General features: G+C 40.0%; 1 protein-coding gene across 1 annotated transcript; it reads left to right on the top strand.

Moving 5' to 3' along the window:
• Window positions 1–2,322: 2,322 nt before the first annotated feature.
• On the top strand, window positions 2,323–13,539 carry RB195_004924 (uncharacterized protein; the record flags this gene model as incomplete). Its single annotated transcript, XM_064177149.1, has 11 exons — window positions 2,323–2,417; window positions 2,870–2,986; window positions 4,360–4,433; window positions 6,534–6,633; window positions 9,801–9,928; window positions 10,786–10,889; window positions 12,151–12,274; window positions 12,366–12,526; window positions 13,085–13,186; window positions 13,245–13,345; window positions 13,407–13,539. 11 exons carry the CDS (start codon window positions 2,323–2,325, stop codon window positions 13,537–13,539), a joined length of 1,239 nt encoding a protein of 412 aa, XP_064034274.1.
• Window positions 13,540–13,934: the final 395 nt, after the last annotated feature.

The following is a 13,934-nucleotide window of genomic DNA, read 5'->3' as shown; positions in this document are numbered from 1 at the left end:
TCTTAGTTGTACTGATGAAAATATCTGGAAAATTCTGGAAAACTCCATCAGGAATTTCTCTTCGGACTTTTTGCTTTACGGTATTTCTTTAGTTTTTCAATTCTGAGAAAATTGCAAGAACAGCTATTAAGTGGCTTTACACTATTTCTTTTAATCCAATCCGAAAGAATAATTGGCTGGTGTCCGGAATTTTATGATCACAGAAGCAGTTCTGCAAGAAATTTCCTGCCGAATCCAGAAATCGATCCGATCCAGAACGACCTCCAGAAAACCGTATCCAGCAATTGTTGTTGTGACCAAATTCACAATGCATAGTATGCAAAGTATGCGCGCTGTTTATCCTCACCGGGACCGATTGACCTTGGATATACCACATAGATAGGGGATATAATACAATCGCTGCCAGTATGCGACAGCCGCCGCCTCGTCGTACCTTCCTTCTCATCTTGATCATCCTCCTTTCGCTCCATTCATTCATACGTTCGTTCACTTATTCATTTATTTATTCGTTCATTTATTCATTCATTTATTCGTTCATTCATTCGTCCGCCGTGTTCATTCGTTCGATATCTTCCTTTTCATGCCGCCTAACGTCTCTTTCCTACTTTTTCCCCCCGTCATTCCCAACCACCACACATCAAAACACACCTGCACAACTCGTTCCGTGAACAATGAGATCCGCATTGAATTGAGCTGATATGCAGCGTATGTGTATGTATGTTTGGATTCCGATTATCAATCCCGCATTAACTGGTCGTCTAACCTGTTCTCCAGCGACTCCAACAGCCAAATCCTGGAAGAGACCACCACACCTTTCTCTCTACACTTTTCCAGGCAACAGCACTGCTCGTTTCTGTCTTTTTTTTTCTTCATACATTTTCTACATTATCACCGCTATTTCATGTGGAATTTGCAACCACACTGATAAATTGTCCAGAGAACATCATTTCAATCGTCCTCTAAAAATTCGACCCATGGTATGACTGGAATTATGGGTGTTTTTTTTTGCACAAATACTAGCTGTAGATCCGCTGTGTGGCTACGATATCCAAAAAATTCCGCAATTTACGGACTCTGTAGTGATTACTGATAATTAATAGTGATATGTGCTATTTCCAAGTCTCCCTATGTAACTGCAACTACAAGGAAAAGTAATAGGAATTGATCACAAGCAAAATGAAATCTTTTTAAAATTACTCTAAGGAGTCATTGCTTAATTATTACTTATAACTACTCTAAAAATTAAATTAAAAATTAGATATTACTCTGAAAAAAACCACCAAAAGACGCAAAAATAATCCTTTTTCCGGATAAATCGTTCTCAATGTAAATCAGTAGATCAAAAAAAAGATCCTGTTGTGTTGTCGAGAATTCGTTTCTCTGCTGGGATGGGAAAATTTAAAAGCGGTTGTTCAAAAAATCAAAAGACGAGAGCCATAGTTTTATTAAATTATATTATTTTGCAACATTTAAATCAGCAATCTCTCCGGTATTTTTTGTTTTTTTTGCATTTCATTTTTTTTGGGCCGATTTTGTTTCTGGATCAATAAATAAATGATGTTCTCATGAATATAGTAGTATAAATGAGAAATATTGGTTCTGCTCGTGCCCTGTCATTTGTATCGGCTGAACTCACGAAGGAGAGTGTTTTCAATCGAGTGAATTCAACTTAATGTACTTCTGAAAAGGTATTTGGATCATATATCTATTTATACTGCAATCGAATACCGTATTTAAATGGTTTTGGCAAATAGCCATAATTTTAGAAGAATTCTAACAACGGGTTAGAAGATAAGGTTGTTGATCGATTCTTTTAGGATGCACCTAGGCGTGCTAGTTTAACTGCAAAAAAAAAGAGGTAACCCCTTTGGTATAGACTCAGAAACCTCATAGTGAGTGAGGTTCAAGGAGGGACGTGCGTGCAACCGTCCACAGTGATTTCCGGCTTATGTATCAAGCCAGTATTTTTATCCTTCCCAGACACGGCTAGTACAAATCCATAGACCCCGAAGAGCTGAAAGGCTTGGCTGTCACTAGGGCGGTTTCGAACCGTCGACGATGCGTTCGCAGCCGAACCTCTTAACGACTGTGCTAACATCCGAAATAGGACGGAAATTCACCCAAAAACAAATGTTGGGTGAAGTAATTTTTCTGGCAATTACCAAAAACAACCAAAAGCAATCTTTTGTCTTCTTTTGGGTTGTTTTTCCGTTCTTTTTCACGGTTCACGGGTAGCTTAGAAACCAAACTACATTCACGTGCATATACATTTGTTCTTATGAGAATGTTCTTCATTCCAAAACCAGCACATGACTAGTCGGTATGGTATTATTCATTCCAAATCGGACGGACGAGTTTCCGGCGATTACATTTGGCGAGACGACGACGCGTCATCCTAGATCTCTCGCCTACGATGCGTGAGGCGCCAGGTGGCGCCGGCGCCACGCGTTAGCCTTCCGTACGCGCAAGCTCCGCGAAGTGGGTGTGGTCTGCCACTCAGCGTCCGCGGCGCCGACGGAAATGGGCGTGGTCGAGCCGGGCGGGCACACAAAATGGGCGGGGCGGAGCGTAGCGGCGCTACGGGGCGGCGGGTGCTACTGTCTACCAGTCTCGACTTCACGTTAGCACCGACACCGTAGCTAGCTTGGTTCGGTCTCAGGCACGGTGTCGTCTACGGCTTACTTAAGCCGACCATCTCCCTTATTTGGATGGTGGTGGTCGTGGTCGTCGCGTTTCGCGACCACGTCTTGGTTGACTCTGGGTTTCCTGCGATTCCGTTCGGGATGCATCATTGATAGTTAACGTCGATGAACAATCGTGATTTGTCGTTTTCCCAATCTGCTCCACATATTTTACAGTTTCTTTCCAGAACACCACTCGAAATGCTTCCCGATAGCCCTTCCCCACGTGCCGCACTCGCCCTCTCAGACCTTCAGCCTCAGACTGGCGCCTCCACGTTCGCTGTTGGTACTGGATCTGGGAATTGGTGAGTCAAAACTCTTCGATGGGTTGTCGATTACTTACTTACTTTTTTTCGTACGACTTTGCTTTTGATCGTCGTTTTCCAACCTCGAGCATTTTTTTCTTTTTGGCAAAACCGTAAAATTGTTACCCTATCATTATACTATTTTTCTTCTTTCTGTGCTATTAGTGAAAAACTCCGTGCGATTTTTGCAATTATGAACGAATTCTGGCTGGAAGTCTTCCCTCCAGTCTCTAATCATTTCCCTCTCAGCATCATTATAAGCCTCATTTCATCACGACCCATTGGTTCTGGATGAATCGTATTCTAAAGCTGGGGCGGTCTGGAGTTCATTCAAAACCTCTCAAAACAGCGCCCATTTGAGTCCAGATGGTATCCTGAGCGCTTTCCGAGAAATAATAAAAGTATTAGTGTAACTTTTATCGTTCGAATAATTGCCTTAAAATCTTTAATCTCATTAGGATTGTGCAATTTGTGGTCATCTTTAACGTTACGGCCTATGATCTGTTTCATTCTCGGTAGAGTCTTCTAACGTAGAGCTACGTTCGCACCAAGTTTATTAAAAATTTCCAGGATCGATCCCAAGAAATTTACGAATCCCGTTTGTTAAATCGAATTCTAAACTGAGAACCTCTAGGACTGTAGCAACCTTCTAACGTTTCTTGGATCTGCTGAGTAATTGAAATGATTTTCGCATTCCGTTTAGTCATCCTCTGCATCTCTCTAAGAATAAGATTCTCAGGAGCACAAATTTCTCGTATCATTTTGAGAATAAGCTTTTTGAAAGCTTTTTGAAATTTGAATAGTAGACAATCATGGGATGTTAATCGTTCTTTTAAGTTCCAAAATTTTGGCACACACTGCCGCTGAACCGCTCCAGAAACATTTCGTTCCCAATGAGCGGCCATTATTTTGTCGCTAGCATTCAAGCTTCCCCCCATACGCCCATAAAAGTCAGGGTCTGTGAAGTTTTTATGACGACAATTGAGTCATAATCCTCAAACTGCACATCGTTCGTCCATCAAACAAAGCTTGTTATCCGCTTGCAAATCGTTACGTAATCCTTACGCGAAGCTTACGGGGAGGCGATGCTTAGAAGACTGGTTGTCGGGCGGCTAACGACGAGTGACCAGCTGTGGTGGGTGCCGCCGTCAGCCGTCGTCGTCCACGTCCGAGAACGTGCTCGAACACGGACGTTAGCCTAACCATAGAGATTAGGGGAATCTCGCGACACACGCTGTGTCGCCAGGTTACGCGCGATGCGAGCGCGCGTGCGAGCCGGCGCGTTTCACGCAGCACTCGCAGCGCTCTTATTTCAACTCGTCTCGTCCGCTTCAAAACCGGGAAATGAGAAAATTTTTCTCTCGAATTTTTAGGTCAACACACGGCGTTGGCGGTGTGGGCGGAGACTCGTTCATGGATAAGAATAGCAACGGTGGAGGATTGTTCGGTAACAACAGACAAAATGTAAGTCCACTCCATGTTTCTTCCCACCACCACCATCATACTAATTCATAATAATTCTCTAAGGCCTAATTGATACGTGCCAACGGATGCACGCTTATTTACACCAATAAATAACCGGTACATTACTGTAATGAACTATTGTGTTACCTACTACCAAGTTTACACTATAAAAGTCGTAATTCTCACATGGTAGGTACTATTCATAGCTTTTGAGCGACACCAGAAAATGGGAAAATATACTCCACACAAGTTCAACTTCAAGTTTATCTTTACGTGAATGAGCAACGTGGGAAGATTCCATGAAGACGAAAAAAGACCGAAAATCTTTTGAAATTAATCCTAGAAGCATTTTTTTTGCATTCTTATAAGTCCGAACAGTGGGTGAACGAAGTAGGAGCAGCGAGTAATTGAGAATCCCTGCTACCCACCTTCTCTCTTTTCGATGAAAATCCACAAAAACCCAAAATTCATGTTTGTTTCCAAAACTAGGAAGTTGTGAAAAAAAAAACTTTTATTGTCTTCCTCTCTCTGTAACGTACCTTAAGAATAAAATTTAAGGTGCTTTCAAATAGCAAAAAATCTGTACACCTATATTAACTCAATAGACTTTTGTAAAACTGTCCAGTATAAATATAATAATAAATGTCCGTAATAGAATTTTTACAGAAGTATCTTGAATCCCCCCTTCATACTAGCCCCCCTTCGTGCCCACATCCCCAGGACTTGTAAGAATCCAAAAACTGTGCTTTCAGGATGATTTCCCGGGGATTTTCGCTCCTTTTTCGTTTTTATGCAACTTTCCTACGTTGAATCACCTAAGGATAAACTTAGATTTCTTTCGAATTTCTTTTTCTCCTATGGAAAAACTCTTACGCTTAATTTTTGGTGATTTAAAAAGAGCTTAACAATTTCTCACTATTCATGTCAAAATTTTAATGCTCAGTCATCATAATCTATGCTTCTTTAAAATGTTATTCTAGTTTTTCTGGAAGATTTTAGTGTTCGTGCAAATCGCTCGAGTGTCCTCAGCACTTTCTCAATTTCATCACCATTTTCTCGTCAGAAATTCATTTTATGAAACTATGAAGAAAGCAGAAAGAGATTAGAAAAAAAACACAAAGATGGAAATCTTCGATTTTCAGTAAACCTCAGGATTGTAGGATATCGAACTGGTTTTTTATGAGTTATTCTAAGTTCCGGTGGGGGTTACTCAAAAATTACTTAAGATAGGATAGTGATCATCTAATACATGATCTATTGTGCTTATTCTGGTTCTTTCTCGAACTCCTGAGAACATTTTTTTTTTCGTAATAGCGTTTAGCTGAACATAAATTCATTTTGAATCACACGCTCCTTACGTAAGATAACAGTTGGATCTTATAAAGAAGACGATTTTTAGGAATTCCAAGTAAACTTAATCCTTAGCAGAATCCATTAAAAAAAAAGAATGATGTCGGTAGCCGCAGCACCCAGTTCCTTATAACTACACATCCCCCAAAAGACCTCTCACATGAACGGAAGAAGGTAAAATTCCAATTATGCGGACTGGAACTCTCCACAGCTACAGCTCTGGATAATTAAAGTCTTGCGTTCTGTTTCGTTTGCTTTTTTTTCTCATTTCTTTATGAATGAATAATTTTCAAAGATATTAAGATTAATTATAAACAATTTCCCTCACAATAACAACCCTGAGGTTAGAAATCAGCTGCATTAGGAGTATAGGTATGTAGGTCAAGTTCTCCTGAAAATAAAAATTCAATCGAATGACTACAGCGGCTACAATGAGGGTGATAATCTGCTGCAGAAAAATGTAAATAAAAAATATTTTCTTCTGGAATCGATAAAGAGGCTAGGAGTGAAGTCCCAAGAGTAATGAAAGAATCCCTACCTCCGCTTTTACTATCCATAAGCTTGAAAGATGCTATGCTTTCTGGTTTCGCCGATTTCACTCTCACTTTCTACCCACCGAAACATAGAAGTTTCAAAGCGTCCCGCGGTGATGGCCCGAAACCATTGTCTTCATCCAGAGAATCGTGGATGACCTCATTTCACGGTAGCTTTCGCTTATAAGGCCCATTTTCAGGACCGCCCATTCGACTCGTTCTTCAACAATCAAGGCCCTTGTGGCTGTGCCTCGTCGTCGAGTTCTGGTGGTGGACTATTCTCACGAAAATGAACTTCAGGTATGTACCGTATACGATATTAGGTCCCCGTTTGATAATATATCTCCTTATTTTGTGGTTTTTTGATTTCTATTTGAGCATAGCTTTAGTGATAATAATTCGTTCCAATTATTATATCACAAGGATTTAGTACGGGGATTTGACACGGGGGCGGGGGGAGGGGAGGGTGGCTGACCTCGTGATTCCCCCATTGTGTATGGTGGTGGTGTGTGTACATTTGTGATGTGTTAACCGATCATCTTCTGTTTTTCTGGCGCATCCCGCATCCGATTTGTCAAGGTTATACATTGACGGCGGGATCGTAGTTTTACCCTACTGACCCACCCGGCCAATTCACATCACACAGACATACACACACGCACACTACATAGATGGTGATTACAAAAACACATTCACGTCGATGAACGTCGTGTACGCGGCGGAAAACGATGAACGACGACACGACGAGAACGAGAACGTGTGCACGAGTTCAGAAATTTTCTCGTACACACATATTCTTCTCAGGAATTCTCAAAAACTTCTCGAGAATTCCATCGGAATTCGGTACAGGTCAAGGAATTCTCGATGGATTCGATTCCAGCAGAATTTTTGAAGAACCTTTCGTCATTCAATGATACACGAAAGATTAGAAAAATTTTCATTTTCTTCCTTTTATTATTCTTCTATTCTTTTTATTATTATTTATTTCCAGGTATTGTAACGCTATCTCTTCTATCACAGAGAAACACGTCTAATAATTTAATGATTTCTATAATATATAATTATTTATTTATTTATTTATTTATTAAGCTCAAAGGCGTGCCCAGAGTAAGAGGCAAGGAATGAATACAAATAAACAATAGAAAATCCAGCAACGAGAAAGGAGTAGAATGAGAATAAGCAGGGATAAGTCACGCGAACAGTAAAGCAAGTGACGATTTAGTAATTTATTAAAATAATAATATACTTTATAATATAATTTTTCTCTGTGTATTTTCCCTCAAAACTTTTTGCTTATGAGCTTAGTACATCCAGTGGAAAATTTCCGAGAATTTTTTCTACTGATCTTTTTGATGCTACGCAATTTTGCACCAATACTGCTTAATTATTCGCATTGTACCTAATCCCCAATGAAATCGTTGCTGCTACAAGGAAATTTCAGACCTCATCAAGCCAACGCTGCTTCCCTGCATCCGATGAAAAAACTCCGAAATGGAAATCGCCACATTTGCTGCGCTGTCACGTCCAGTAGAACCCTATAAAACCCCTTTGAAAAAAAAGTCGCACATTAAAACCGATATCGCGTCATTGAGCCTATTTCTTACGTATCATTACGTTTGCATTAATGCGTTCAAGAAAAAAAAACACGGCAATCTGCGGCAATTCTAAGCACCTCATTAGTGTTCTGGATTTTGCTGTCTTTAATGAAACCATTTCACATCCATATTCGAATGATTTCAAAATATTCTTTTTGCTGTAGCTGTAGCTAACAGAATTTGAGTTCAATTTATCTGAATAAGTTCAGCCTATTAATCCAATGCCAAGATAATCGAAACCTCTGCAAATATATTTCTCTTAAAATTTTGAAAAAAAATACTTACCAAAATTTATGAAAAAGTTGAAATTTTTTTTTATAAAGGGAAAAACTAAAAAGAGAAAACAAATAGACTTTTTTGCTTTTAGGTAAACCATAGTTATACGAGTTTGTTTCTCTATGGGAAATTTTATCAACGCATTTGAATATAGTACATTTAAAGTATTAATAAACTTCGGTACTTATTGTGAATTCATCCATGCACCATAAAATTGACAAATATCAACTTCGTGGATAATCTACGACATTTTTCCTAAAAACATAACTCAATGATCTGTAAAAATAATGTAATTGAAAAAATATTATTATAATAAGCTTAATAAAAGATGCATCAAAACCCATCCGTGCTCTTGTGACGAAATTTTTCTCTTTTCCTCAAATTTTCTCAATGACCTCTAGCCTTACGAGTACGTACCCTATCAAACTACTTGAGCTCAGCAAAAATCGTTTACGTCTCTTGCGTGCTCTCTGTTTTTTTTTCTGGATCTCACGGCTTTAAATCTGCAAAAATGTGACGTGAATTGCGGTGAAGTGTGATGTTTACCAAGGAAAACGTCTCCGCGTGTTTTCTGGGACCTCTTTGATCTCTCCACGTTCTCACGTTCTTACATCAGCCGTCTCCAAAGAAAAAAATGGCTATTCTAAAGCTACACATATACACACACGCAACTTTCAGCCACGATTTCTCTACGTGTGTGAGTGTGACGCGTGAACGAAGAAAGCGAACGCACGAAATCCAGGAAAACTAAACTGACTTTAAGATACGACGCGATTAGAGCGTGGTTTGTTGAAAATGGAATGAAAAATTCAAAATATTGCAATTCGTCAACGAAACGAATCTCTGGAAAACATTTAGCCACGTTTACTGGACTTAAAGAATTTATTTACATCGTCGATGACGTCACCAGTCATCTTCAATAAATCACTTAATGGTTTCATGGGTCAGCGCTTATTTGTAGTCTCAAGAAAACACCACAACCGAAGTAGACTATACATATTTCAAAATAATTAATTTGACAAAATAAAGAATAAAAATAGTTATAGAAAAAATTATAAAGGATGAACTCAATAGTCTCTGATAAAATCAATAATTTTTTTTTTTTAAATTCTGCTCTAACGAACATTGCACTTATTTGTTATTTAAAACCCCCTTAAAAATAAAGGATAAAGTGTACGCCGTTGATCGATCCCTTCAGAAATGCGACCATGCGTTCGATTTCAATCTCAGACCTCATTTCAGGTTTATGAACCCGAGTCCTGTCTTCCAATAACTTGTGAGGGCCAGCCAATGTGTCAACTCGGTGTTTTTAGTTCCCTCCCAGACAAGTCTGGTACCAATTCATCGAATCCTAAGGGATGAAGGGCTTAGTTGTCACTAGGGCGGATTCGATCCTCTCATCAGTCGTGTGTAGTCACAGCAGAACCTCTCACCAACTGCGCTACACCCGCTCCCACTAATAAAATAATGATAACAAAAATATAATTCTCGATTTATTATTTAATCCTCTTCCAAAATGTGGATTTCAATGTATGTGAGAACGCCAAAGTTCAAAGATATCTTTTTTTCTCTTATCCTATTATTTTCAATTTTTAGGCTTCGTACTTCCGCGCTCGTCGTTCTTGTAATTACTCTTCTTCATTCTTCTTCTGTTCGTGGCGACGTTAATTTGCCCGAGTGCCATGATATCCCAAAAGTGCTGTGTTGTACCGAACGTGTGATAGGTGAGTGGAAATCGAAACATATCTATATCTATAATAATATCCAAAAAAAAATTGGCAATCCGCCAACAGTTACGTCGCCGCCACGCGCGCTTTCTTTCCGCTCCGGCAAATCTCTCGCTCCACTGTAACGTCGATGTTTATCCATTGATAATTTCCTCGGGATCAGGTGATTCGGAAGAGATACGTGCGCGCGTGCGCCTTGACGGGGAAAACCCGTTACCATAGGCACAAGCTCACGTGGTCCCCTACGAATTAGGCCGTTGATGACAGGTGAGGCGTCATTCCTGCACTTGATCTTTGAGACATTCGCCGTCGAGAACCTGCCGCACAGGACTTTGGACCTTTGTTTGGATCGATCAACGCAGGAATTTCATCCGCTTCTATCAGCTTTTTGTATATAGAATGTTTGAGAATTTAAAAAAATCCAAGTATCGTTTTTGAGACGAACCACGAATTCTCCTGAAGATAGTTCGAATATTAAAATCCGAGAAAAAATCCTCATTTCTGTTTCTGCAGAGAACACAATTCCAGAGAAAAGTTTGTCCTTTTATTTTTCCACTTTCGTTTGGCGCATGTATGCAATCCCTAGTTTTTTTTTAAGATTTTTTCTATTAAAACCTTTGAAAACACGCAGAATTGCCAGCAAAGTTGCTAGTAGTAATTGGAAAGATCCAACAGCTCTCCGATTTCTGATGTCTTATATATTTGGATCTGTTTACCACCGCATTTTTCGAAATTACTACAGAAATCCAGCAAAAAACACGACTTCACCGAAATACACTAATTCCTATCTACTTCTCAAAAAAATTTTTCTTATGCATGTCGCTCTACCGATCGATAGATCAATTTTCTTTTAGAAAAATGCTTAACTGGTTGTATTGACTATGTGACGGAGAAATGCCCGCAAAAACTCGAAAAATATGATAAAATTGAGGAAAAGAAGCCGGTTGCAGATAATAAGGTACGTTCTTTTGGGAATTTTCTGTTTTCCTTGTTTTTCTCTTTCTCTAGATCTAAACAATACCAAAACAATAACAACAACAATAAGTGAAGAGGGGTTCCAAACGTCTCACCTGCATATGTCTGATCTTTGGGGATTTTCGGGTTAAATAGTTGTACGATGCTTTGTTTGGAAAAGAAAAAGAAAAATTGTTTGAAAAAGGAGAAAATCAAAATGTCGAATTGATCCTCTGCGAGCTACACAGGCGATTGCTAATTGATTTTATTGGATTTTATTTTGAAAAAAAAATACCAATACGACATCCCACCATGTCTAGGATCATTGGATGTGGAATATTTCGATTAAGCTCTGAATAGAACAACTCCAAAAAAAGGCTATGATTCTCAATGACAAGGCGCTGTATTCCTGGAAGTTCAAATAGTTTACGGAAATCTCTGAAAACGTATCGATTAGACTTCCCATTGAACTGAACCATTCAACAGTGGTATTGATTGATTGGCTATAGTTGGTACCTGTCCAGAAACGTTCGAACAATGTTTATGCGCATGAATGTAGCGCGTTCAAAAACTTCAAAGGATTACATTATGGATGACTGCCTCGGCAAACGTATGAACGAACGAATTGAAAAGTTATGTAGATGAAATAGGTTGTACAAGCGCCTGGATTTTCTTCGTTCTCCTACTTTTCCCCGGATTTATTTACATACTGTTCTTTTCTGTAAATTGTGTGGTACGTTGACAGGTCGTAATCCTTCTGGAGAAGGTTAGAAATCCTTGCGTGACATCGTTTTTTCGAACAAAACAGCCACAGTAAAAGCTACAGTAATACAACAGTTTCCAGGATTAGGATGACCAAATCAAACCAATAATGGAAAAACTACCAGAATTATTGAAAGCAAAGTTAATTTGTACTGAATCAATTGATTAGAAAAAATATAAAAATAAAAACAAAAACAAAATATCGAACGTTGCGCGTTCTTCCGTGAGGCAATTTTACGCTCAATTCTTTTTTAAACTCATGGCTTGCAACTGACTTCACAAAAAAAGCTCCTGCTATAATGTTTCGACAGATAAATAGAATTTTGTGAAAAACTGTCTCCTTTCCTCCACAGTTCAGATCAAATTAACGCTTATACTAATTTTTACAAGTCATCAAATTCATACAGTAGCAACGTAGTAACAAGGAATTATGTGAAAATGTCATATGAACCGTATTACTAGAAATTCCAAGGTTCTACCCATCCTGACTGCAATTTTTTCAGGTTGAAAGCGCCCAGCTCACTCGAGGTGCACGACCCGTCCTGCTGCCAAAGGTCAGCGCCACTCGTCCTCCCACCGCTGACGAGATATGGACGGACACGTCGGATCGGCGACGAGCACCCGCTGGTAAGGCCTTTGGCCCGCTTCCATCTACTCAACAATCAATAATGACTGGCTCCTCCAATACTGATTCAATCAATAATGATTAGGTTTGTAGGTGGTGATCGAAAACTCCTCAATCAAGAGTATCCGATCACTGAAGTTACCGACGCCGACCTCACTGCGGAATGTGGCACCGAAAAATCCAGACCACCGTATTCACCTTGTCTTGCTCGTAAAACAGTGGACGATGTGTTCAAAACGTGCTGCCAGCAACATGTGAGTTTGAATGGCGAAGTAAAAATAAAGTAATCCATTGCGAGCGAGAATTGTTCTCACGGTTTTCCGTGATTTTTTATTTTTCTGATGTCCATTGCAATAACGATCACATTCCCTTTTGATCCTCAGCACATACATATGGGATCCTAGAAATCTCCCACCCTTAACTGCGTGCTAAGGTCGGGTCAAAAAGAAATTAAACAGTGCAGTCCTCAAGCTACTACGCTCAAAGCGGCGCGTTGAAAATATCGGTTGAAATCGATATGGGACCATTGCGAACTGCAGCAACGAATGGTGCCAGCAAGGGTCCCCTCTCGATAATTGCTACGCTCCACCGCACCGCTCCGAGCACAGCCGCTTACGTAACTACACGGAACTTCCTGTCGTTTTGACCTGAATCTACACTGCCTTTAAAAATTTTAAATTAAATTTTTGTCTGTGTGTCGCAATGCAGATCATTAGAAGATTTCCAAAACTAATTGACCATGTACGCTTATCCCCGAAACTCACTAAACTCAATACTGTGGACATTTTTTTCTCGAAGAAAATGGAATTTAGGTCCCATCCAGCTGCCATTCATTGTGCACTTACGAACATCGTGAACATGTTGCTGCTGAGATGTTGATCTCGGCAGTACAACAAGATGGATGCGATCTTAAGGTGAGCCTACAGTCTTACTGCAGTATACCGCGATCGTGCCGTATCGTTAACGTTACAGTATCTGTCGTCCATTCTCTACTGTGCTCATCAAAATCGTGACAACCGTAAGTGCTGCGAGTTTCTCGGCATGTCCAACTCCGAACTAGGAGTTGGTGATCGGTAAGTGCCGGAATAAACTTAGCTGGTTTGAAGTACGAATCAATATCTATCCTTTTCACAGGTGCCTTCGTATGTGCAATGTTGCTCCATCTGGTGATCGTATCAATTCCGTGGAGAAATCAGATCTGGTCTGTCTGTCCAATTGGAACGTCATGATGTACTGCGCTCGTTCCGGGCTGCGTACTTTCAACTGAACCTCTCCGCAATCGTTCCTCTCCTCAATCATCTCTTAATTTCTATTCTCTTTGAGCATTTCTCCGTCCGCTCACGTTCCTTCTCTTTAGTCGTACGGTCGGTGTGATCGCTGTCTAAAAGTCGAGAGATCTCTATGCGTTCCGCCGCGCCGACCGCCTTACCGTAGTCGTTCAGGGTTCTTCTTCATTTCCTTTCTTTTTTTTCTACCCGCTTTCATTTCTTTCGAAATTTTTTTCGTTTCGGAATTCGCCCCAATTAATAATGTGCTTCATGATGTGTGCGTGTGCTCTATGTAATAAACTTCTGCTGCTCGGGTGCGATGCTGACGTCATTTCCTTCCCTGCTTCTTTCGTTTTTCGTCTTTCTCGCTCGTCTTTCGCCCAGAGTGAGTGTG

Source organism: Necator americanus, chromosome I (genome assembly GCF_031761385.1).
Source record: "Necator americanus strain Aroian chromosome I, whole genome shotgun sequence".
Classification (NCBI taxonomy): Eukaryota; Metazoa; Nematoda; class Chromadorea; order Rhabditida; family Ancylostomatidae; genus Necator; species Necator americanus.
This window is presented reverse-complemented; position numbering and strand designations above follow the sequence as displayed.